The 26,222-nt window shown below is 35.5% G+C and overlaps 1 protein-coding gene across 1 annotated transcript; it reads right to left on the minus strand.

Moving 5' to 3' along the window:
- Nucleotides 1-386: 386 nt before the first annotated feature.
- LOC115454051 (keratin-associated protein 9-1-like) lies at nucleotides 387-25,406 on the minus strand. Its single transcript, XM_037436603.1, has 20 exons — nucleotides 25,329-25,406; nucleotides 23,773-23,832; nucleotides 22,373-22,414; nucleotides 21,543-21,569; nucleotides 21,443-21,469; nucleotides 20,216-20,242; nucleotides 19,950-19,976; nucleotides 19,518-19,544; nucleotides 13,599-13,625; nucleotides 13,011-13,037; nucleotides 12,443-12,469; nucleotides 12,051-12,077; nucleotides 10,783-10,809; nucleotides 7,236-7,262; nucleotides 7,144-7,170; nucleotides 5,845-5,871; nucleotides 5,679-5,705; nucleotides 4,316-4,342; nucleotides 3,091-3,117; nucleotides 387-558 (listed from the first exon to the last, which is right to left on the minus strand). The coding sequence occupies exons 1-20, from the start codon at nucleotides 25,377-25,379 to the stop codon at nucleotides 451-453; spliced, it is 693 nt and encodes a 230-aa protein (XP_037292500.1). The 5' UTR covers nucleotides 25,380-25,406; the 3' UTR covers nucleotides 387-450.
- Between the last annotated feature and the right edge of the window lie 816 nt (nucleotides 25,407-26,222).

Consider the following 26,222-nt stretch of genomic DNA (forward strand, 5'->3'; position numbering starts at 1 on the left):
TACGGTGGTTGCTCTCTGGGCGGATATAAAATACAGGGTCATTTCGACATCGCGTTACTAAATGAAACCCCATACTTATCTACTTGGAAATAACACTTTACAATAAGTTAATTGAGCCGTAGATATAAAAAAAAGTGTAAGTTTCGAACAAAATAAATATTAAAAAGTAATTTTAATTTTACGCACCCTAAAGCCACTACTACTACTTTAAGAGAATTTGTGGCAGCGGCAACATCATACTTTCAGTCAGAAATACACCCACGCACACTTCAAATTCGCATTAAACTACAAAATTATCAAAAAATCAAAAAACTAAAACCAGGATTTCGTTAAAATATTAGTTATTAATGGATGATTTTTGGCATAATGTCAGCGAAAGTGAAGACGAGTATGTGGTTTGATTGAGTAACGCAATTTCAAAATGAATTGTATACCACCAGCAAATATTATTTAATCCATTCCAGCTTCAAGGTTGATAGTGAAGACTCCTTCGACTGGCTCGATGGCACTCCTTATGTCTCCAATGACGATAGTCTTCTGACAGCGGTGGCCTTCGCACTGGAAAATATGTATTCAATAGATTATTAGAAACTAGCTTTTGTTCGCCACCCGTTTGCAAGATTTTTTTGCTTTTATTGCTTTGAATGATGAAGCTTGCCGTTCACCTGATGGTAAGCGATACGATCGCCCATAAACAGTAGAAGTACCATCCAACACCATTACAAAGTATTGTTTGATATTCCAATGCGCTTGCCATCCTGAGACATGAGATGTTAAGTCTTATTATGTCCAGTAGTTACACTGGCTACAATGTTCTTCAAACCGGAACACAACACTGACTACACAGTTGTTTGGCGGCAGAAGTAAACATTGTGGTGGTACCTGCCCAGGCGGATTCTCTCATAATATGAGAGACCTACCACCAGTAAAAAGGTTTCCGTGATAAAAGTCCCGATATTATTGTCCAGGGATAAAAAGCCTATATCCTTACTAGGGTCTCAATCTCCATACCAAATACCATAGAAATCTGTTGAGTAGACTTTGACTTTATCGCGTTGACAGGCAGACAGATGCGCAGGGGGACCGACAGTAATCGTTATATTTCAGTCAATTTACATAAAACCGTAATGTACTATCAACCTAAACTTTTCTCAAGAATTGCAGTATTTATTTATTTATTTGCACTTCATATACAATAAAATTTGTACATAGGTAGACTTAATGCAATAGGCATTGTCTCCCAGTCAACCTTAGGGTGCAGCAGAGATGAATAAGGTACGTGCATCAAAGAGATCTGTTGCGGTAAGCAAATACAACAGTAGATATAACTTTTACGATGTATACAAATATTCATGAATTATAATTAGATGTAGACATAAAATAAAAATATAATATTTATCTTTTAGTAAAAACCGTACAAAGATCCGCTCAGTAAATTTTGAGAAAATTGATCACATACATACAGATTTTGGGGACTTTGTTTTATAATACGTGTATTTATGTTTAATGCGAGCCCTAACATCTATTACGTATATACAACATCTATAAAGTTTTATTTAGGAGTGACTCTCGTCTATTGTTAACGGTTTGAGACTTAGAATACATCGCTGGCCGTGTGCAGCATTATGCATTCCTTTTCAATTATTACAAGTATTCGGTGCAGTTACTAGACTTTTATTTGAAAAATAGGATCCTTTGTTTGGCAATTTTCTTCCTTGTCATGACTGGTACAGTTGTGACTACCATTTTATCAAAAGAATTGATTAGTTTACATTGTTATTTTTGAGATCCGTACTTAAAAAAGAACTCTTATAGGAACATGTTGTCCGACTATCCGTCTGTCTGTTTATCTGTCAAGACTCTTTACCTTAGGAAAGCGTAGAGGTGTCAAGTTGAAATATAATGAAATATTCTGTTATATGCCCATTTTAGCTGTGATAAAAATCAGATTTGCATGTTAACGCGATCAAGATATATGACCGTTTATGTCGAATATTTTGCGATTTCACACGGGAATCAAAACTAAAAGGGTACTACTACCCGTTGGCCTAAGATCATAAAAATAATATAGCTTAAAAAACTGAAAATTAACACTGCAGTCGTTACCTGGATATATTAATGTTGTAACTCCAAGGAAATAATATTTATAATACTTCTGAAAAAAAGGGGCGAAAGCCTGTTTGGGTGTGGATAGCCGAGACGAATGTCCACGGGTTCAAAACCTAAGGGCATGTTCCTTTGACTTCTAAAAATTATGTGTGTATTCTTTGTGAATTATCACTAGCTTTAACGGTGACGGAAAACGTCGTGAAGAAACTTGCATACCTGAGAAGTTCTTTATAGGAATTTTGAGGGTGTGTGCGCTATACCAATCCGCAATTAGGCCAGCGTGGTGGTCCAAGACCTAATTCCGCTCAGTAGTAGAGGAGGCCTGTGCCCAGCGGTAGGACAGTATATATAATACAGGGCTGATATTATTATATATTATTAAATATAATTTTGTTCATGGATATTTATTCACGCTACATCGATCCGGATGTTTAGAACGCGGGCAAACATATCAATCGGGTTTATTTGCATTCACACCGGCTGATACAGTATGTTTAACCGGGGTATGAATCCTGCATGTCCTGAATAAATAACATTTGTGTGTTTAACTCGAGTTGTATTTGGATTCTGAACAGGTGTAAGTGGCATTGGATGTTTGTTTTTGTAAAATGAATGACGGGTTGATCGTTATTTGAAATTGTAGGCAAATTACATTTTCATAGAATATTTCAACAACGTAAATAAATTGATGTGACATTTTTTTTAAAGAATGATTAAGAAGAGAGAATAGAGAGCCTTCAAATATAAAAGGATTGGCGGAAGGTATATGGATTAGGGAATGGCAGTTAATTTAACTTCAGGATGGCTTACCGCAACGCTACAATGAGATGGGTCTATTGTTTTGTATACAGTCTACAGAGTTCTACAGAGTCGTGGCGGCGGCTGTAGTCAAATTTATATACAGAGTGGTCTGCATTGTCTATTTCTGCAGTAGTGTGGAAGCGCTAATTTTCTATATACATATTTATAGAAAAATCGTACCTTGGCACTGCATTCAGTTCCTTGACACTGAAAAGAAAGTTCCAACTGTTTTATATAACCGTATGTAGGTATTTTTAGTTTTGCACCACATATGCTATGGGTTGTGACGTCGACGTTGCTATGGGTTGTGGAGAGGTCCTTGGACCCGACAACACTGTAAATTTACCCATAATTTGCCTGCTATTAGAAGTGGTGGCTATGGGTTGTGACAGTGGATCAGGAGGTCTTAGGACCTGGCAACACTACATTTACCCATGATTTGCTCGCCACTGGAATATTTGCCCAATGTAGTGTCGGCAACTCTACTATATACTATGGGTTGTGACAGTGGATCAAGAGGTCTTAGAACCGAGCAACACATATTTGCCCATAATTTGCCCGCCAATAGAATTGCCCAATTAGCGTCGACACAACTCTTTGAGGCATTGTATTGTTAAAATTATTTCTTATAGTTTTTACGACTGGTTGACCCAGTAGTTGAATGTATTGCTTTTTTAATTTTCATACCGAAATGTCTCAAGAGGGCAGAGTTAAGTTTTTAAATAAATACATTCAACAGTGACTATTGCGGGACTGAATCTAAGTAATATGTCGTTGCGTCAAATGGCTGTGTAGATAATTTCGTCGTATAATGAAATCTTGAAAGCGTGCAAAGTTCTGTTTATCAAGTTTGATGCGGGCGAACATGATAACTAGAAGCATTTGTAATGTTTAACTTTGCTTTGTTACAGATTTCGGACTACATGGAATTTGAATGTTTGATCTTCATATTCATACTAGTCTACGTAGCATCACTCGTGACTTTTTAGGTGTAGGCGCAATTGCAGCACCAACTTTCAAGTGCATTCAGCAATACTTTGCTCGACCCGGGGATCGAACTCATGACCTCAGCACTGCAGTTGTATGGTAGTATAACTATACCACCGAGGCAGTCAGCCTAAACATTCAAAGAGAACATAACTTTCTATTACTGAAGAAATTAGAAACGGAGCAACTTTGATTATAATGTTAAAATATGATGTTGACTTACCCATTGAAATAATTATTATTTTAAGGATTTTATCGCGTTTTTTTGGATGAGAAATACCTCAGTCCGCTACGTGACCACGAAGACTGCATCTTCGAGACGTCGTGAGAAAATTATATAAATACCCCCGATAAAATCCGGAAAATAGTTTTATTTCATGTCTAATTCGCGTAAACATAAATAATCATGTTGACTTACTGTCGCTATGCAGTCTGCCCCAGCACACTGTAATAATAAACAGTAATTAAAGAATAAAATCAAAGTACCATCTACATACGCGCTCGCCATCCTGAGACATAGATGTCATGTATTTATTTATTCAGGATTGCAAACTGAGATTACAATGATAATGACAAATATATCACACATACATAACAAACAAAAAAATATTGCAACTCTGATTACATGAAAATTAAGTCTCTCAACACGTTAATGCTAGATACTTCTCAAAAATACCTAATGGTAAATAGGTCACTAGGACTTAAAGAATGATTAAGTCTTATTATGTCCAGTAGTTACACTGGCTACAATGTCCTTCAAACCGGAACACAACACTGACTACACACTGCTGCTTGGCGGCAGAAATAGACATTGCGTTGGTACCTACCCAGGTCTCTCACATGTGAGAGACCTACCACCAGTTGACGTGACGCCACGCTTCTTCACAAACTAATTTTATCCTTATATGTTATTCCCATTAATTTCTTTGTTTTCTAATAGCATCAATGATTGTAGGAAGGCAATAGGCATGTTGACTACGTCCTAATGTGTAAATACCTAAATAGTGGCCCACGTAAGTGTGTCGCGTTCCGGGTCCAGCTTGTGTATATCTTCGAACAGGCCGGCATAATTTTGTCGACTATCTCTCGTCAGATCATCTTTCCCGCCGCCAATTCATTTATCATCAGTGGCTGTTGTCACTATCCGTAAATAAAGAGTGTGCGTTGAAAAGAAATATCTGAATCTTCAGATTGCATGAATTTTTCATATCTCTTGGTATTACGACGTTTTGCTTTTGAGTTTTTCATTTGTATTTTTTTTTAATATCCGGCTTTAGATGTCGTTTCCTTAAGGGATAGTATGCTAAGAATTGCTTTAAAATATTCAACATCGATAAAATGTATTTCTGCATTTCTGATGAAAATATTTGTTTTTTATTATCATTGCTGACATATGTATTAGCTGATTACTTGTACAAAAGCAGTTTTTTATGCCGGGAAAGTAGAGGCCCTGGAGCCCAAAGTAGAGTAGGGCTCACATAGCGTAGACATATCAGAGGTAATATAATAATAATAATTAATTCGCCAGTAATATAATTATGCCGCCCTGTTGGAACTGGATACAAGGGCTGATCCCGGAACGCGACACTTACGTGGGCCTTTATGGCGGATTTTACCTTGTGTACGGTGGTCGCTATCCCGGCGGATATAAAATATATCCAACCATCAGCACCAGTACGTGGCGAAAGGCAGTGTACTCAGTTTAAAATGTATATTATGTCTTTGTACATACGCAAAAATATCTTCATAATCTATGTTAATAAAATATTAGAAATACTTACACGAGAAAGGCAATTTATCCCAACGCACTGTGAATAAAATTTAACTTTAGATATATAATTAAATGTCACCCGTATTTCTTTATAAATGGAATTTTAATTACAAATTAAAATTAATTACATTTTTCTTTGAACCCTCTAAATTAATTAAAGTAAAAAATGTCCTTACATTGACGTGGCAAGCGTCGCCTTGGCACTGAAAAATATATTTTTTTATGGAGTTAATTAGTTTTAATTTTTATACGGCTAAGGAATATTGGTTCGTAAGTCATTGATAAAAATGTTAGCAGCATTTATGAGATATTTTATCATTTAGTTTTAACTCGGTATTGCTCGCAGCTCCGTTAAGATCCTTTTCCAGAATAAATTCCCTTTGAGTATTTTTCCGGATGAGCAAGCCGAAAATATCTAAATCCTAGTGGAGCCTCAGCTGCCCCTCTCACGCTATGTGAGACATAATTGTCATCTGTTGATTATTATAAAGCCCATTTCGAAACATTAGTTAAAAAATCTATATATTTGTATTCAACCTTCCACCTTCAACCATTGAGAAACACAATGCATGTATAAGTTATAGTAACATGAAAATAAATACACTTCGTGAAATCATTAGGAAGAAAATATCATGTAAATGCGTCTGCGGTTTGCTGCTGGACAAATTTCGGATACGTTTAGCGGCGATAGCCTAGTTGGGTGTGGAACGGACTGCCGAGACGAATGTCCGCAGGTTCAAATCCCAAGGGCACACACCTCTGACTTTTCTAAAAATTATGTGTGTATTCTTTGCGAATTATCGCTTGCTTTGGTGAAGGAAAAACACCGTGAGGAAACCTGTATACCTGAGAAATTCTCTATTAGGTATTTTCGAGGGTGTGTGAAGTCTACCAATCCGCACTAGGCCAGCGTGGTGGACTAAGGCCTAATCCCTCTCAGTAGTAGAGGAGGCCCGTGCCCAACAGTGGGACAGTATATAATACAGGGCTGATATTTTTATTGTTATTTCTGCATTTACTTCTAATGAACATCCAAACATTACAAACTCTCATATTTGTAATAAATAATATAGTCGGGTGAAAGGCTAATATTATAAGTAACATTTTTTACGATACTACGTTTCATCCAAATAAAAAATTAGCACTTTTTTTTATGTTTTATTAACCTTCATAATTTTCGAAAAAATGTCGCTTACATCAGCCTTTTAACCGTCGATATAATGTTAAGAGACTTTCCCGCCCTCACACCCGCCACTACAACTGCTGTAAGCCAGGATCAGCAGTGGCATTACGACACCGAGCGGTGAAGTTCGGCGAGTCTCAGGGAAAACTAATATGTCATTATCCCGCAATGAAATTAATCAAATAGAAAGATAGGTAGGAGTTGGAAATGTTAATTGTCCACTTCGATATAATGTTAGTAAAACCCCTTCGGTACATTAGTAAAATGTTAAAATAAAAGCGAAAATAAATACCTGGGATGAAGTATTGAATCCTTTTGCCTAAAAAAAATATTTAATAAAATATTCGTAATACCAAATAGCTTTAATGACATTCGAAAACTTACTTCAGCCATACAAGCACCCCCGTTACACTGAAAAAAAAAACACAACTTACAAACAGATTTTCTACTAATGAACCTTTGGAGTTAAAAAAAAAATAAAACAATGCTTGACTTTACGATGCTTTGTGGAAATTTTGAGAAATGGTTGCAAAAGTAAGTCCAAACATAGCTGGATGTTTACAACGCGTTGTTGTGTTTCACTTTCCAGATCTATGAGATTGGCGATGACTTCTCATCTTCAAACATTAATTCTTTTCATGGATTTTAGATGTAGCAGCTCATTGACTTTAATCATAGCATACCATAATACCTTCTACTATTAATAAAACTTGGAGAATCTTAGTTGTTTAGAAAATTAAGGGACATTTTTAAAATTCTAGAATATAAAGAATGATCGCTCTAAATTCCGCAAAATTAGTGTTGTTTCAAAAATATGTTTTAATATTTGTGTAAAGTAAAAATAATTATAAATAAAAATTGTTCTTACTTCAATTTGTCGCCACAGACTAATGGCTTTTAAAAAACAAAATAAAATAATATGCCAAGGTCACCTACTACTCCGAACTTTCCAATACAAGGTATTCAACCAAAATGAATTCTATTAATTTCTAAATTAATTTATAAAAGGTTTCATGAAAGGTTTTTCATAAACAGTCACGAATTCTGTTTTTGCCTTTAGAAAGTTTAAAATAGAAAAAATACTTAATACTTAAATCTGATATAGTTTTAAGGCGATACCTCAAGGTCCATTTTCATACATTTTGTTTTGGCTTTAATCTGGGTAACTAAACAAGTATTGGCAAGTAAAGAATTTAAATTCACGTTTAGTTAGTGATTAGTTCTCGCAGTTGAAAGAAAAACGTAAAAATAATTAATAATCATGGATATTTCGGCCTTTAAAATTTAATATGACGAAATTTTAATGGCAGAAATATCCATGATTATTAATTATTTTTACGTTTTTTCTTTCAACTGCGAGAACTAATCACTAACTAGACGTGAATTTAAATTCTTTACTTGCCAATACTTGTTTAGTTACCCAGATTAAAGCCGAAACAAAATGTATGAAAATGGACCTTGAGGTATCGCCTTAAGGTATCGCGCAGACGTCAGCTTTATCGACAATACACACACACACGCACGCACGCACACAAACTTACACATTGTATGCCTCCAGTTTCAATGATGTAAATAAATCTCCATTTTCGATTATAATCAAATCGATTCCAAATTCAAAAATTCATACTCTTCACAATATAATTTTATTTGTCAACTTAACAAAAATATTATTTGACATTTGCGAATGATATAGTCGATCGATAAACGATAGAGTTACTTATATTTCTTAAGCGTTAAGTATTGTAGAAAAGCGTGTTGGCTTGTGGTTTAAATACGTCAACTCTTCCATGACACATTAATATCAATATATATGTGTGCGACAAAACACAATGTGCATTTGATTTGTTAGGACCTAACAGTATGTGGCATATCATATTTAATTAATCATTGTATAGACTATATATGTTTTTTTGGCTATTTTTGGGCTCAGGGGCGTAGCGGACCCCTTATCAGTGAAGGGGGCTCCTCTTTGCCCATATGTATGTTTAACTAAGTGGGAGCCCAAAGTTCGTACTGTCCTGAATGACCCAAATTTGAATATAGGGCCCTTCTGTGGAAAGCAGCGGCACTGCGCGGGCTGCTAATAGAAGCCTGGTGAAGTATAAAAAATTTAACGAACATAACCTTACTTATAAACTTGTTTTAGCGTTAAGAGGTGGTTAAGAATTGCTTAAATAGCTGTCAAAAACATCACCGGTTTTCTAGTTTAAATCTTATTAAGAGGCAAGATGGCGGGTTTTTCACAGCTGATCGAGTGAATTTTAACTAACTATAGCTTAGCGATTTTTTTATAAATAAGACTGAATGTGTTTAAGAAACGAAAAAGTGTTAAATAAAAGTTCAAGTAAAAATTACGTTTTAGAGGAAAAAAAATTGTTTCCTTTGACAGCCGTACACAATGCATTTAAATTGACTAATCATTTATTCAAGTTCATGTTTATTCAAACCTTTCTCGTAGAATGAGAAATATTTTTATTTTTTTTTCATCCTGCCACGGTTACGTACATTGAAGTGTTTAGTAATAATTATAATTTGTATCGACGTTGTTGCGACGGCCGCTAAAATTATGTCGGTTTGTTGTATTGGATGTTTATCGGCAAAATTTAAACCGAAAGAAGGTGCTATGATAGGATTAATAGCTTATTTAATATATACACAATATACACATTCCCGCAGAACAAAAGTGATGCGAATGGTCCATCTCCTCCGTCCATCTGTCCCCGACTTACCCTACACGTTATACAGATTTTTTTTCAGTTATTCGATTTTTAATCCAATAATTGATTTCGGCGTGATCAGTCAGTAAACATTTGAGCAAACGGATACACAGACAAAAATTATTCCTCGCCTTTCAGACATTTTTTTTAAAACAATATTTTATTTTCGTGTCTGTACCTTTGTAATACGTTATTGTTATAAAAATAGGTACTAAATACATCTAAATCCCTTTTTAGTGTACTCTGCTAACCGATGTCGCCTTTTTGATGCAAAGACTTTTTGGAGAACATTTTTAAAATTCCGTCGCATTCCATTTTCAAACGCGGACGTCTCCCACTATTATAACGTTTTCCACACAAAACAATACACATTTTTGTTTCAATGCTAAATAAAAATGGCGTCGGTTCTCTGGCATGCAAAATTGTACACCGTTTTCTGTGAAATTTGAAACACTGCATTGTTTTTTGTTTCGTACCTGTAACGGATTTCGTGTGTGTGGATGTTCAACTTGTTTTAGCACAAAAAAGTGTCAATGCTGTTTGCTGTCATCAGAATTTAAAATTGGATATTTTCAAAATAGTTTTGGTTTATATTTGCGAGTATGCCACTTTAAACTTGTATATTATATAATTATATCATACATTTGTTTATTATTACTTTTATTATGTGTTTTTCTTTTTCTTTTTTATTATGCACCTGCATCGTCCTCTCTACACCACCAAAGTTGACTGGGAGAGAATGCCCATGGCATTAAGTCTTCCTGTATATCATGTGTACAAAGTGTAAATAAATAAATATTTTTGTTAATTATGCACGTTTTTTTTTTATTTTCTTATTTGAAATGTCCGTATGACAAAATGTCACAGCGTCCTTAGATATTAATACAAAAATAATATATTTACAGAAAATATGCTAATATTCGCATTAAAAACGTACAAATCAAGAAAGGGACAAAATATGAAGTATATTACATCGGTAATTTGCTATTTAGCGGTAGATTGAGTAACAATCACATAAGCGCAAAATTTTTGTATGATAATAGTCCCAATGTCTGCTCTATATAATCTTAGAACTTCGGTTAATGCCAAAACTAACAGCGATAGGTTATACAGGTGAAGCGACTACAATCTGATCATATTGGAGCAACGTTTGTTGGTTAAGCAAACATTTGTTCCAACAGTTTGCCAAAGTATATTGGTTATTGGGCACTTACCGACGATTTACATTCATCTCCGTCGCACTAAAATTGAAAAGAGAATTAATACATACAAGAGCGTTGCCAGCCGATGGCCCAGTTGCTATGGAGAAAAGTATGAATTGTAAGTAAAGTCGGGAGCACATGTTCCTTCCCTACTCCCTCTCTCCAGCTTTAACAATAACATAGAGCAGAGCGTAATTGAGCGTACGGAATATTAGGAATGGAAAAAATTCCCGTACGTCGTTCCCGAATCTCTAGGGGGGGGGGGGGGGGAGCTGCATTGGCTACGCCCTTTAATACATATGGATTTAGAATCAATTTCCAAATTCCAATGCCTTGGTAGCACCGTTGTATTACGGTAGAATAGAAGTTCTCTCGGGCTCGAGCTCCAGGTAGAGTAAGTTTATTTTGAAATCTACTCAGAATCAGACCCGAGTTTAACTTGTGCCTTATATGTTAGGCTCGCTACCCCTTCAACATCAAGAGATGAAATACGCACGGCAAAAAGTGGATGTGCATATTGGTGGTAGGATATATTTTATATCCACCCCGATCGCGGCAACGTATACAAGGTCTACCCGCTATAGTGGCCCACGAAATGTTTCGTGTTCCGGGTTTAGCCTGTGGATAGCACCATACACAAGGTGTTAAAACCCTTCAGTAGCCCACGTGTGTCGCCGGGATCAATCTGTGTATATCTGGTTCCAAGGCATAACTGTGTTGACTGCCGTGAAATAATTATCTCGTCAGTCGACATTCTATATGGCCCAACTTCACTTAACATCAACTGTTATTTCATACTGTTATTTTGCTGTGAACACATAAAACATTGCGCCCCTGGCTAGCTTACTGAGGAAAAAAGGTGTGAATGTGTGTATCAAACTCCCTAAGTTCCTAAATGTTATCGCGCATAAGTAATTCTTAACCTGAATATTTGCGTGCCATTTTAACACCTTTATGGAGTTCGAGAGTGTATACAAATTATTCCTATTATTTTAGATATATGCTTACGCCTTTTATACCCAATATAGACAGAGTCCACTATGTTCTAGTTTATTCCGTGTGTATTCCGTCCCTTGATGTAATAGGGGGCCTATCACCATATCGGATACAAATTCCAGTTTCCAGGCTAATACTGAGAAGAAAAACCCAATATCACTGCACGACTCGGGCATCGAAGCCGAGACCTCAGCAGCAGTCGTACCATAATACAACTACGCCACCGAGGCAGTCATGATAATTAAATAAAAGTTGTTATTATCTTTTTAGTAAAACAAAATTACCTTCGATCGACAGACACCACCAAAACACTATAAAAGAGGTTACTATTAAAACGTTTGTTAAACGTAAAAAGTTCAACTGTTGAATGAATTTTGGCATAAGCATAGATCGAGAGCTGAATTAACATAATAATAATAAATATTTGGTGCCCCCACAAGGAAAAAGTAATACACGGCCATTGAAGAAAAACCCAGTAAAAATAATATAAATGTCCTTTATTAGTAGACAAAATCCTACTTATAATGGATAAACTAAAAACCTTATCCGATTTTGAAACTTCTTTCACAAATAGGAAGATAAGTTAATCCGGAGTGCTAGATACTACCTTTGTTCTGGGAATAGTCGGTAACGCAGGCAGAGCTGCGATCAAAAGCTAATAATAAATATCACTTACATTAGTTACGCATTGCTTCCCGGCACACTGGAAGTTAATTACCATAGATGCAGCTGATTGGTTAATTAAAATCGAGTATAATTGACAATGTGAAATGAATATTGAAAAGGCGAGTTTCATTCGTGATAAAATGGCAGCTAGGTTTCTAGCTATGTGTGTATTGCATATTTTGGATTCTTTGTTGGCACCACGTAAGCGCGTAAAAATATATTCTTATTTTTTTTATAGTAAGTTGAGTAGAGTTCATTAGAATGTCGACTGACGAGAGATGATTACCCCTTGGCAGTTGACATAATTATGCTGGCCTGTTGGAACCGGATATCCGATATGTACCGGGATCAGTCTGTATATATACAAGCTGATCCCGGAACGCGACACACTTACATGGGACGCTATGGGATTTTAATTTTTGACTAAAATATTGATAAGCTTTGCAGAGTCAGGGTTTAGCACTTCTTGAAATCTAGTCAAATTATGTAAAATATGGTATTTGATAAAATAAATTTATATCTATCTACATATGAGTACTTGACTACATACATATCAGTGTTACATGACAAGAACTTACTTCAGACAGACAGACACCGCCTTCACACTGTATAACCAAAAAATATACATTATTAATAAAGACACATTCATATCTTTATCTCCGATGGGGTAGGCAGAGGCGCAACTAGTGCACTCACTTTTCGCCGTGTGTATTTCGTGATGTGATTGGACGTGAACATATACATCAGCCACAACTGATACCTTGGAGAAATTTCAATATACTGACTCAGGCATCGAACCCGAGACCCCAGCAAGGCAGTCGTACAGTAAAACAACTGCGCCATCGACATCGTAATATTCCATAGTATTTCCCGACTTGGGATTTGAACCCAGGATTGTTCCGTACACAATCATACGCTGCCACTCACCAATTTAAGACTTCGGGCTGATACTTAACAGAAAACGCCTAGGCCTATATCACTTTACCCGAGCCGGTATTTGAACCCGAGACCTCAGAGCGATGACGTACCCCATACCAAAACACAACTACGCCACCAAAGCAGTCTGTAGTTACTAAACGTACCACAAATTTAAAGATCAAAAGAAAATTATAAAAATAAACATTGCCTATTACATCAAAGCTTAAAAAGAAAAGTAGTTAGATTACCATTGACGTGCAGTTAAACTCGAAACACTGAAATAAAGAAACATTTATCAAACATTAAGTCACTCAAAGATAATCCGACACAAGTTTGCTTCTAATCTAAGCCGACCGTTAAGAAGCAATTAAGCAAGTCATTATTTTTATAGAATAAAACGCCAGACGAATCGCAGGCGCAGTTGATAATTTTTAATAGATCATTAAATATATTTCACATACATCACGCCTTTATCCCTGATGGGGTAGGCGGAGATATAAAGTGCGTCCATTTTTCGCCATCTTATGATGATGAGGGCGAGTCTCTCGATTATCGCCATATCGGACACTAATTTCAGACTACGGTCTATACAGTGCAATAAAATCCAATATCACTTTGCCTATGTCGGTCTGAAACTAGGACCTCGGGGCGTTGTACCGAGCACGCTATACAAATACATCACCGAAACAGTCTCACTAATATTATAAATGATTATTTTCTTTTTTGGATATTTAGATTTGAAACACAGAAACCGCTGAACGAATTTGGATTTAATAAATGTCATGAATTGAAGTACTATCGGTTATTTTATCGATGATTCCTTTCATGTTTTAATTTATCAACGTATGTAACTATTTAACGTCAACTATAACCTGTTCTAATGCCGCTTTCTATTATAAAAAAAAGAATATATTTCGTGAAGTCTTTCACGCAAAAATCTACTCCCTTATTCATAGACGTTTTTTTTATCTAAGGACGGAGCAAAGCTGTGATAAGCCTGTTTCTTAGTTCTGACAGCATGGCAGCCTTCGCAGTGCATAGCCATAGCGCCGTTGTGATTGGCTAATATTGTTTTATCTCAATAAGGGGGCTATTCTATATCTATAAAAATAAATGTTTTTTCTCTATGGACTCCAAAACGGTTGCAGCGATTTTAAAAAGATTTTTAGGTAAACTTTAGATTAGCCAGCTAGTTGCTCTGTGATGCGTGGTCATGATAAACGCCAGGAGTCAGTCTATAGATTATTATTAGAGTTACCAGTTACTCATACATGTGGGTATTTGACTATGTTTGATTTTGTGTATTATTTAATATGTAGCAGTAATTAGTACAAAAAAAATCCTTTTGTGAAAACAGCATTAAAATTCGATAAGAAATGAGGCAGTAATTCAAATTTCAAATATTGCTACGTGCAAGAGTGGACGTGGAGTGAGGATATCGCTCCATCTCTTTCTTTCGCACGCATCGTTATGCCCGCTGACGTCACATGCAAGTATTCCTTCTCTTCCGATTTTTGACACTTACCCCTACGACCCAAATTCAATGGCTTATAACTTGTGGATATTTTATCAGATTTCATTGATTTCTTCTGTTTTAGACGACGTATTTGTGGATATTTCATCAAATTTCATTGATTTCTTCTGTTTTAGACGACGTATTTGTGGATATTTCATCAAATTTCATTGATTTCTTCTGTTTCTAATTATAAGATGTATATATTTCATAAAAGTTATAAAAAAGTCAAATACCTTATTATACATAAACTGTGACATAAATCAACCCATATTTCACGTACTAAAAACTTTCAAAGAATATTCACGTCTCATTACAAAACACAGCTTCATATCTGTATTGTGAATTCTTACAAATTACAGTCAGCCAAATACGAAGCTGTCAACAACAATAAACTGAAAACAAAGAGATTCAGCTCATATCAAATGCAAATTTATGTTGCATGCTGCCGTCACACAGATATGTTCAAAACTGGATGAGTTTCGAATTGTAGAGGTGAATGACGAGCCGCTTGATGGTAAGCGATACGACCGCCCATAAACAGAAGAACACCATACAAAACTAAATTACAAACTGCGTGGCACTGACTTCGCTCGTCTACCTGAGACCTGAGATTTGAAGTCCCATAATGTCCAGTATTACGCTGGTTACTATGTCGTTCAAACCGGAACAGAATAGTGTATTCACACTGCTGCTTGGCGATAAAAATGAATACATCATATCCGAGTTCCTGACTTTGATCTGCAACTAATTTTTAAAACCAGTCACAATATTTTTTGGGTTGACACGGGATGCTAACTCAGGATCACAGCGCAGAAGTCGTACTCGTACCATGTCGTTATTACAACTACGCCACTGAAGAATTATGCCGGTCTGTCTGAAACCGGATATACAAAGTGTGATCTCCAAACGCGACACTTCCTAAGGCTACTATGGCGGGTTTTACACCTTGTGTGGTGTTCGCTATCCGGGCGGATACACAATCTATCGTCTTTAATTTAAAGACATTGTATCCATAAATATTCTGGTGTTATGATTTAATCGACGAAGACGAGATGAAAAATAATATTCCCAACTCCTCCCTAACTTTCTATATGATTTTGTTACGTGTTAAAATTTATTAACTGTTTCAAACACTCGTTGAATTTCACTTGGTAGTAGATGTCGTAAAGCGTGCTGCCAATCCTGGCGTTTAGGAATTGCAGTGCCAGTTGTGACAGCGATATAGTCTTATTCAAATAAAAAACATTTCCAGCACCCTTAACTCTTCGATATTTAAGGAGAACAAGATACTAGGGTAAAGTTAACAATAGTGGCAGAACGCTGTCCAATTGAATTATGTTCGCGCGAACGTGTTATAACCAGCTATAACTGGCAATAACTGCTCGTAACTGGATACAGCCGGTGTAATGTGGTTTGCGCGAGCGTTGTCTGCGCCTGAAACTCCTTGTTTCTATTCTCGAGTTTGAAAACTGTGTTAAAATGGTGTTGCAAGAACATTTTGTAGCTTGACTAAGAATAAAAGGCGTGGCTGTTGTGGTAAAATATGGAAATACATAATATTTTGTACTTACTGACATTTAGAACTAAAAAGTGGTGTCCTATAGGAAGCATTTTCCTGATGATACCCATAAATAATAGGAACGGGTTAAAATATTAACTGGTTATCTCAAAAACCTTTTCAATTGTTTTTTTTGAATTGGAGTTCCCCGGCTTAGTGATTGGAGGACCCTGGAGGAAAGTTGGGAGGGTATAGTTGGAAAGGAAGCGTGGGGAAAGGATGGTAAATCTCTTAGGATGGGAGAAGGGATGAAGGCCAGGAAATGTTCGTGAGCCCTTATATGCCTTAATGTTTTTTATTTTTATATGTTTAATTATTTTTTTCTCACCTTGCACATGTTGTGGTTGCCTGTTATTAGAATTGCAATTTGTCCAGATGTTTTTTTTTTGTTTTAGTTATTTGTATGTAATATTGTAAATTCTGTTGGTAATCTATATATATAAAAATGAATTGCTGTTCGTTAGTCTCGCTAAAACTCGAGAACGGCTGAACGGATTTATCTTATCTTGGTCTTGAATTATTCGTGAAGGTCTAGGGAAGGTTTAAAAGGTGAGAAAAATTCGTATAATTGCCGGGAAAATCCTCAAAACAGCATTTTTCTATTTCCCATACAAACGTTTTCTAACTAATACGTAGAGTCAATTTGAGCTTTATTGCTATTGTATAAAGTTCACTGTTGTCTAAGCAATGTAGGTGTGTTCCTAACATCAAAGCAGTGTGCGTTGGAGCACAGAATATAATAATGTAATGTCGCGTTCTGAAACTCAACAAAAGTGATATCGCGGACCCGACTAAATTGAACAGTCACAAAATTTTATATATCATTAGTTATTTGGTTGGCTTCACGATATTATTTCTTTTGTTTTACTTTAAAATGCATGTTTTCGTTATGGACAATTTTTGAGCTACTTTTGCATATCTATACTTATAATAAATCTGTAGAGAGGTCAATTCTGTACATGAAATATATTTCCAAAATAACTGGGGGTGATTAGGGATCGATACTGATGCCAAAAATGCAATTAGTAAATTTTTTGTCTGTCTGTCTGTATAACCGTTATAGAAACAAAAACTACTCGACGGATTTTAACTTAACTTGGTACAATTATTTTTCATACTCCTGAGCTGGTTATAGTATACTTTTCATCACGCTACAATTAATAGGAGCATAGCAGTGATGGAAAATGTTGGGAAAACGGGAGAAGTTACTCCATTTTTTAAGCTTCCGTCATTTCGTGTGCAACCTTAATGGTTAAAAGTTCCTTCGATTTCACCAGGATCCCATCATCAGACCCTGACCGGACAATCGGACCACCTGCATACCACCATAAATTAAAAAAAACATCCCGAGAAATTGAGCACCTTCTCCATTTTTGAAACCCGAAATCCACGCGGGCGAAGCTGCGGGCGGAAGCTAGTCACTAATAAATAAAATAAAAATAAATAAAAAAATGTGAATTGGCAACCATGATGTATATACACTTAACTGTAACCCTGTCTTCCCGTGCATGGGCGTGCATTGAGTTCGGAGACCGAGCGCACCAGAATTGCTTCGGGAGGTAGTAATAGGGGTTAATTATTGGATTCATTGATATGAATTACATTAAATAAAATAGTCATATTTACTGTTACTTTTACTCTCAATTTAAAGCTGAGAAAACTAGCTGAAATAATTGTAGCACTTATTGACGCCACTGACAATAATCCCTAAAAAAATTTAACTATTTTTTTGCATATTTTAACGCGGTTTTAATATTTTAGTTTTCTCCCGACGTTTCGGAGACTTTGCAGCCTTCGTGGTCGCTCAGGGGAATAGTTTAATTTTAATGTCTAACATTCGCGTAATATGAGTCCTGTATTATATATACTGCCTCCTCTACTATGGAGAGGGATTAGGCCTTAGTCCACCACACTGGCCTAGTGCGGATTGGTAGACTTCACACGCCCTCAAAATTCGTATAGAGAATTTCTCAGGTATGCAGGTTTCCTCTCCATATTTTCCTTCACCGTTAAAGCAAGTAAAACGAATATTGCTTAAAATTATAAATTCAACTTATTTCGCAGTAAATTTGAATAGTTAAAGAGTTGACGTGAATTTTTGCAAAGTTTTACACTATTCGTCCGCTGAGAGCGTTCCGTTTTACGGAAATGGACTGCTATTACTTTGTTTAAAACTATATGCATTCTTTTAGTGCGAGGATCAATATTTTATTCGTGATAAACGTGTTATGCTTTTAACTTTACGATGTTTTGTAAAAATAAGATAGTTTTGTATGCATTGACGTATATTCTAGAGACACGAACGTCCATATAAACTATTTGTTCAAAATCTGAACTAAAATGGCAACCAAAACGTCACTGTTATAACCGATTTATTCACTTGAAGAAGAAATAATTTTACTTATTTGATTAATATTTTTTATTCAAATCCAGGTTTACACTTAGACTCGATTTCTTATATCATGAGCGCCACTCCGTACATAACCACAAGCTCTCAATATTGAACATACTAAAGTCAGTTTGAATGGATTGCAGTTCGATTCACTTGAACACAGTGTTCGGATCACCAAATCTAACAATTAGTACATAATATATATCGATGTTTGTATGTTTGATTTTGTAATTCCTTTAGATGTAACAGAAAAAATACGAGTAAGCAATCCTGTGACATTTAAATTGTTTGATAAATAAGACAGTGAGAGCTAATTCTCAAATCAGATTTTTTTTTCATCAAATAAGTTACAACCTGACTAAACATAAAAGTGAGACAAATAGTCAAATTTATACATACTAATGTAATTTTTAATAATTTTGAGCTGTACTTTGTCCTACAAATAAATTTTATTGGTTGGTCGAAAAATTAGCTTTTAGGCAAATAAACAATTGCGACAGAATTTAAATGATTTTTACAAATACAGCTATAGAAAACCGTTCTTTTGTGCAGCCAATTTGCTTCCTTAAGTAATTGGCAGTATTGCCACACCTTTGCCCATTCAAGGAAATTCATATTCGTACTCATGTTATTTTGACGTAGTTCGATCGAATTCGCCAGGGTTCGAGTCCTGTTATACGAATAAAATTAAATCTACTTACATTTGACATGCATTTCCCGCCGTGGCACTGAAAAAAAATAAATATATATGTCGAAATATATATTGCTTTGAATGACGAGACGAGCTTGCCGTTCGCCTGATGGTAAGCGATACGACCGGCCATAAACAGTAGAAACACCATCCAACACCTTGAATTACAAAGTATTGTTTGGTATTCCATTACGCTCGCCATCCTGAGATGACAAGTCTCATTATGTCCAATTGTTAGACTTGCTACAATGTCCTTCAAACGTGAGATGTTAAGCCTTATTATGTCAAGTTACACTGGCTACAATGTCCTTCAAGCCGCAGCACAACACTACACACTCCTGCTTGGCGGCAGAAATAGACATTGCGGTGGTACCTACCCAGGCGGACTCTCACATATGAGAGACCTACCAAAAAAAATATATACAAAAGGAATGAAACATACCAAAGCACGTGAGTGGTCGCCTCTAGTCTGCAAAGAAAAAGCGGACTATGAATTATGATGCGAGTGTGTTATTGAAATAAACATGTAAGCTTAAAAAATAAAAAATAAAAAAGAAATCGCAACAAAATCCTCAAACACGTTGTAATTTTTATTATAACATTATAAAAAGCAACAGCTTTTTAAAATAAATAAATTTAATTATTATTTTAAATTTATATTCAGAGCAAAAAAATATAAGTAAGAGAAAAAATACATTATCTACGTACCATGGATTTACAATACGCTCCGTTGCACTTAAAAAAAATTCAAACGTCAAAAAAGAAAATATACACCTTACAATTCTAATATAAAGGTATAATTTAATTTTTTTACCGATATCCAGCACACGAATATATTTTTTAACAAGGAAAGCTATAAAAAATTACTAGAGTTATTAAGTCAGACTGAAAGACGAAGGGACGTGTTCTTTTTTTATCTATGGATACTAAAAAAGTTTCTACTTATGTTTGATTGAATAAAGCATTTTAATATTCCAAATAATCTAACTGGAAATTAGTACACACATTCACGCTTTTTATCCCTAAAGGGTCGGCAGAGGCGTCGAAGGTCACTCCGGGTTTTGGTTGGTATCCCCGTACGGGGTATAATAAAAAAAGAACAGCTCGTGACGGATTTGAACCCCCGACCTCTTCTGCTGATCGGTTTAGATGGGTGCTCTTGCCGCTGAGCTAACGAGCCTGTGCGAATATTTGCAAAAACGAATCATATGGACTGTGGTGAAATCATTGTAAACTGATTCACATACATTGATAACATCGGGAAAACACAAAATAATCGCTCATATCATGTATTAATGATATCAAATAGGCGATAATCTAGTTGGGAGTATAACGGACTGTCGAGATAAATGTCTGAAGGTTCAAAATCCAAGGGCACACACCTATGAATTTTCTAAAACTGTGTGTATTCTTTGTAAATTATTGCTTGCTTTAACGGTGAATGAAACATCGGAAGCTTTGCAACCCGAGAAGTTCTCTATAGGAATTTTGAGGGTGTGTGAAGTCTACCAATCCGCACTAGGTCAGCGTGATGGACTAACGCCTAATCCCTCTCAGTAGTACTATATTGGGTTTTGTACTGTGGTTGCTATCCGAATAAAAAATATATTCTGCTACTAATCAGCTGGGCCCGATAACTCTTGATAAAACTATTGCTTTTCATTCTCATCACTTATTGTCGTGCGTGATCTGTTCCATGATATGATAGGGGCGAGTCTATCGCTATATCGAGCATAAATTCCAGACTTCGGGCTAATAATGAGTAGAGAATCTTAATACCACTGCCCGACCCGGGAAATGATCCTGGGACCTCAGCACTGCAGTCGTATCTTAATATACGCCACCGAGACCATAAATAATATGATGGTATAATCCATGTAAACTTTCTTAAATTATATAAACCAAAAACAGAAAATTAAAAACATAACAACTCACAACGGCCGTACTCTCGTGTCCAACGCACTGAGAAAATAAATGGACAATAAATAACAATTATTAGATCCAGGGAATTTCTTTATAAAGAATAATGTCTTACCTCAGCGTTACAATTTGGAAGATTACACTGGAATGAAATGTGGTTGTTCATAAAATACTTTTTGGTAACAATGGCAGGATTCGTTGATAAAATAAAAAAGAATATGAAATTCCTAATTCAAATTCATAGAGTATTGACCGTAAATTAAAAAAAAAAAAACAAAAAAATAAGTCGTTAATACGTATTTTAAATTTGGAAACGATTGAGAAAATAGAAAAAAAAACAAAGTTCCAAATTTAAAATTATACAAAAAAATATAGAGAAACAGAGGGAATAGTTAGTTGTCCATTTCGTTAGGAAATAAAATTAATAGTGCTGAGATCGGTTGAAATGTTGCAATCGGTTACTAAGTTGTAAGCTGTAACTTCTATCCACAAGTTATACCTCTTTTAAGTGCTGTTGCTATTAAGTTGCTGAGTAAGTTTCTGATGCTTTCTTTTCAAAGTAAAAAGAATGTTATTTGGTTTATTTAAAAGTGGAAACGTTTAATAAAATAATAATTTCCTTTGATCGAGAGTCGATTATGAATTAATTTTGTAAACTTAATGAATTTATTTTATGAATACTGCATTTTCAGAGTCTACCGAAATTACCGTCTTATATTCTGGGGAACAAATAGTATTAAAATTATGTTGTATTTTTATAATCAAGAATTCTGGCCAAATGATAATGATAATATTCTTTATTTTTTTTTTTCAAATGTTTCTTTATTTTATGTTCTCAAAATAAAATTCAAAAACATGTTTCTTATAAATATTGCAAATTATAATAGTATTTTAGGATATTGTAAATGACTGGAAATATGTTTTTTATAATTAAAGAATAATTACCTGGTGTACACATTTTTGTGCGTTTCTTTCCAAAAGCCATGACTGTAAATAGAGAAATAATATAGTCAAATAAATGAATAAAATGAGATTTAAAAATTTGTAGCCGATTGCGTACGAACGGCTGGATGGATTGTTATGTAATTTTGCACTAAGATAGTCATTATCTTAAAATAACATATGTTGCTACGTACTTCTTACAAACATAGAAATATTTTCACAAACTTTTGTATCAATTAGTAAACAAATATATTTGTACCGAGTAACAAGTCATTTTACGCTCAACTTGCTTAAAATGACTTGCACTCTTCCGCAGTTTTGATCAACTGTTTTATTGTTAAAAATCCTAATCATCATCGTCATCACAGCTCACCAGCTACAGAATACCTAACAAACAAGACAAGCATCATGCCTATATGTCCGAAGCGGTATGCCAGGGCACCTACTTTTTGCTTTTTTCTATTCCATTATGTGATAGAAGGCGAGTCTATCGCCATATCTGGCACAAATACTAATTTCCGGAATGATAGTGAGCAGAAAAAAGAATATCAGTTTTCCCGACCTGGGATTTGAATCAGGAATCTCAGAGCGATGTAGTACCATGCCACGGAGCCTGCAGGATATCCACTGTTTAAATTCCAGACTGACGTCTTAGGGCCAGCATCCAACAATGATTAATAAATATAGTTGGTACCCCGAGAACGGTTTTTGTTTGGAAATTTGATCAGCGCCTCGGTGACTGTATTTGGAACTAAAATATAACCGTAACCATGGTAACGGTGAACTTAATATGCATGGGAATTGGCAGGATGACTATTTTTAACGTATATTGTCAAACATCTGTCGAAAAATGAATGAATGAAAAAAATGAATGAAAATGAATGTCGAATGCAACAACGACTTTGCTGTAATTTGCACTTCCGTCATTGTAATTCTAAAGTTGCGTTATGTAAAGTATAAACGTAGACTTACCGCCGTTTTGAATAAAAAATCCCAATAGTACCCATCAGAACAATGTTCTTTAACAAGTTCACAGATATGAGTTGCTTTGATTGGTTCATTAGTGAAAAAAAAATACTTTATTTGTCACATAGGCGAACAAAGTTCTTATGATACGTCAAAACAATGTATAAAAATAATAATTATTATTTATAAACAACTATTAAAATTACTTGTATAACTATGGACATTTTAAATTAGGGATAAAATTTATAATAAACCGAAGTAACTAACTCGGGCTGGCAGGTAAGAAAATGGATTGAAGATTGAAATTGGGATCGTTTATTGAAAACATCTGTTACTCTATACTGATGTACAAAAATTCACTCATTCATAACTATTTATTGATAACTATAATTGTAAATAAGCTAAAAATAATTACGATTAACGTAAGTGATTATTACCATAGGTTGTACTGATTTATTTAGGTCAAGTACTATCGATTGGCCGTTGTTTCTTCTTACCTGTAATAAAACAAAGTTGATCGTAAGTATATTGTTTGACCTAGGGTATTGGCTAACTTTATACAGTTCTTTTGCCTGCGGCTCCGCCTGTATGAACAGTTTCCCGGGATAATAATAGACTGTAGTACTCTGGAGTTGTGTAGCTTCCGATCAGTGAAAGAATTTTCAAAATCGGTCCAGTACTTCCAGAGATTAGCCCCTACAAACATACAAACTCGCAAACTTTTCCGCTTTTTAATATCATTATAGACTAGCTTCCGCCCGCAGCTTCGCCCGCGTGGATTTCGGACTTCAAAAATGGAGCCAGTCGCGAACGTTCGAGAATGTTCGCTTTACGAAGCTACTGGCTAGGTGATTCGCTAGCCTATAGGTGCCAAGCAAGCCGCCTGCCTGTGCGTTCGCGACCTTATATATATACAAAAATAATCCTTATAGCATGATTCAGTATTCACGCGTGATGGCTTATTATTAGCGTATTTCATGTATAACTTTGGTGTTTCTATACCGATTTCTATGATTCTTTTTTCATAATTTAATAATGTTAACTTTTTTAATCAGGGATGACTGAGAGTGTTATAAACGTAAGAGTAGACAAATATAATGAGAAAGCTTCGAACTGCTAAGCTATCGGGAGTTACACGTGTTATTGTGAGTCAACCATAAAAGATAGACATACGCTGTCGTAGGATATTTTTTACATAATTTTAAGGAGAACATTTCCGTCATACATGATTTCTGTGTATCTTTAACCATTAAGGTTGCACACGCGACGGAAGCTTAAAAAATGGAGTAACTTCTCCCGTTTTCCCAACATTTCCCTTCACTGCTCTGCTCCTATTAATTGTAGCGTGATGAAAAGTATACTATAACCAGCACAGGAGTATGAAAAATAATTGTACCAGGTTTCGTTAAAATCCGTCGAGTAGTTTTTGTTTCTATAACGGTTATACAGACAGACAGACAGACAGACAGACAAAATTTTACTAATTGCATTTTTGGCATCAGTATCGATCCCTAATCACCCCCTGGTAGTTATTTTGGAAATATATTTCATGTACAGAATTGACCTCTCTACAGATTTATTATAAGTATAGATAGATAATATTATTTAAATTATATTTGAACAGGCTTAATATCATTATCACTTCAGTTTGTCTTTTGTAAATAAAGGGTCCCTGTATGACCTAAAACAACTTTTTACAAATATATGTCTTAAATTTAAATATATTTTATTGTATCCCGGAAAGATTTTGCCACAAGTTCCACAAAGTTGAAGATGTGATAAATAGAAACTGGTAAAGACAAATAATCCGCTCTAAATGCGATACATCTAGTGATGACCACGAACCTCAGTCATGAGGGATCGACTACAGAGCTCACTCTGTAGAAGAGAGGAAAGATTTTATTAAACTAACTTATCCAAGAAATTTTAATCACTACGTAAACATTTCGAACACATGATTTTAAACTAAAAATGAATATTAAATTACACTCACTTCATCGCTGAAAATAATTATAGTTAGAAATATGAAGGTAGTCTTCCACATCTTGCCCGTTGCGACAATATGTCTTATTTGTCGAAGTAATTATTACAACTAGCTAACTTGAAAATCAATTTAACACGCATTATTGATTGTTTTTCTATTTCAATAGTGCGATACTATTAAAAATACATGGCATCAAATTCCTTTTTCAGGGGTAGGCAGAGGTGTACCACACCCTCGTCTTCGATTTTCGTCATTGTTTTTTTAGGCATCCTTGCCGTCAACAATTAGCGATATTGGAATATCTCGGCTTAGGAACAGCAGAGGCCTGAATAAGAGTGGGAAAGAAATTGGGGGAAGGAAGAGCGGAGGAAGAATGGGATCCCTTTAAGATAGGCGGAGGGGAAAAGGTGGGGAAATGTTCGCGAGACTTCGTAGACCTTAATGTGTATTTGTAACCGTGAGGTATACACACTTAAATGTGTGCTTAGGGTCGCGACAAATATTCCCTCGTGCATGGGCGTACATTCGATGTAGAGACTGAGTGTACAAGAATCGCCCCGGGGGATGTTAGCTATGTTAAGCTCCATGTAATAGGGGTCCAGACTTTGCTATTCACCGACAATTTTTTACCCCGTTGCACCCGATAGTAAGTGAGTCTAAAGTGTCAACTGATGTGAGATGATCACCCCTCGGCCCTCGCCAGTCGTCACAAATATGCCGGCCTGTTTAAAACAGGATATACACAATTTTCCTAATGCTGAACAGAATAACAATTTGCCTGTCATTTAAAAACCTTGCGTTGTGATATTTAGTACAACATCAAAAACACAGTATATCAGAATTGCGGCGCATTTGCAAGGAAAGCTAGATATTTCAAAGTTCCGAGTACATTAGGAGCTTACG

Source organism: Manduca sexta, chromosome 2, assembly GCF_014839805.1.
Source record: "Manduca sexta isolate Smith_Timp_Sample1 chromosome 2, JHU_Msex_v1.0, whole genome shotgun sequence".
NCBI classification, from domain to species: domain Eukaryota; kingdom Metazoa; phylum Arthropoda; class Insecta; order Lepidoptera; family Sphingidae; genus Manduca; species Manduca sexta.

Excerpts from the sequence above, each read along its gene's own strand:
- LOC115454051 (XM_037436603.1), bottom strand. The coding sequence starts at position 25,379 with ATGTGGAAGACTACCTTCATATTTCTAACTATAATTATTTTCAGCGAT. Across the intron at positions 21,570-22,372 it reads CACAAAAATGTGTACACCAG|TGTAATCTTCCAAATTGTAA; the intron begins GTAATTATTCTT and ends ATTTCATTCCAG. Across the intron at positions 12,078-12,442 it reads GGAAGCAATGCGTAACTAAT|TGTTTTGGTGGTGTCTGTCG; the intron begins GTAAGTGATATT and ends CCTCTTTTATAG.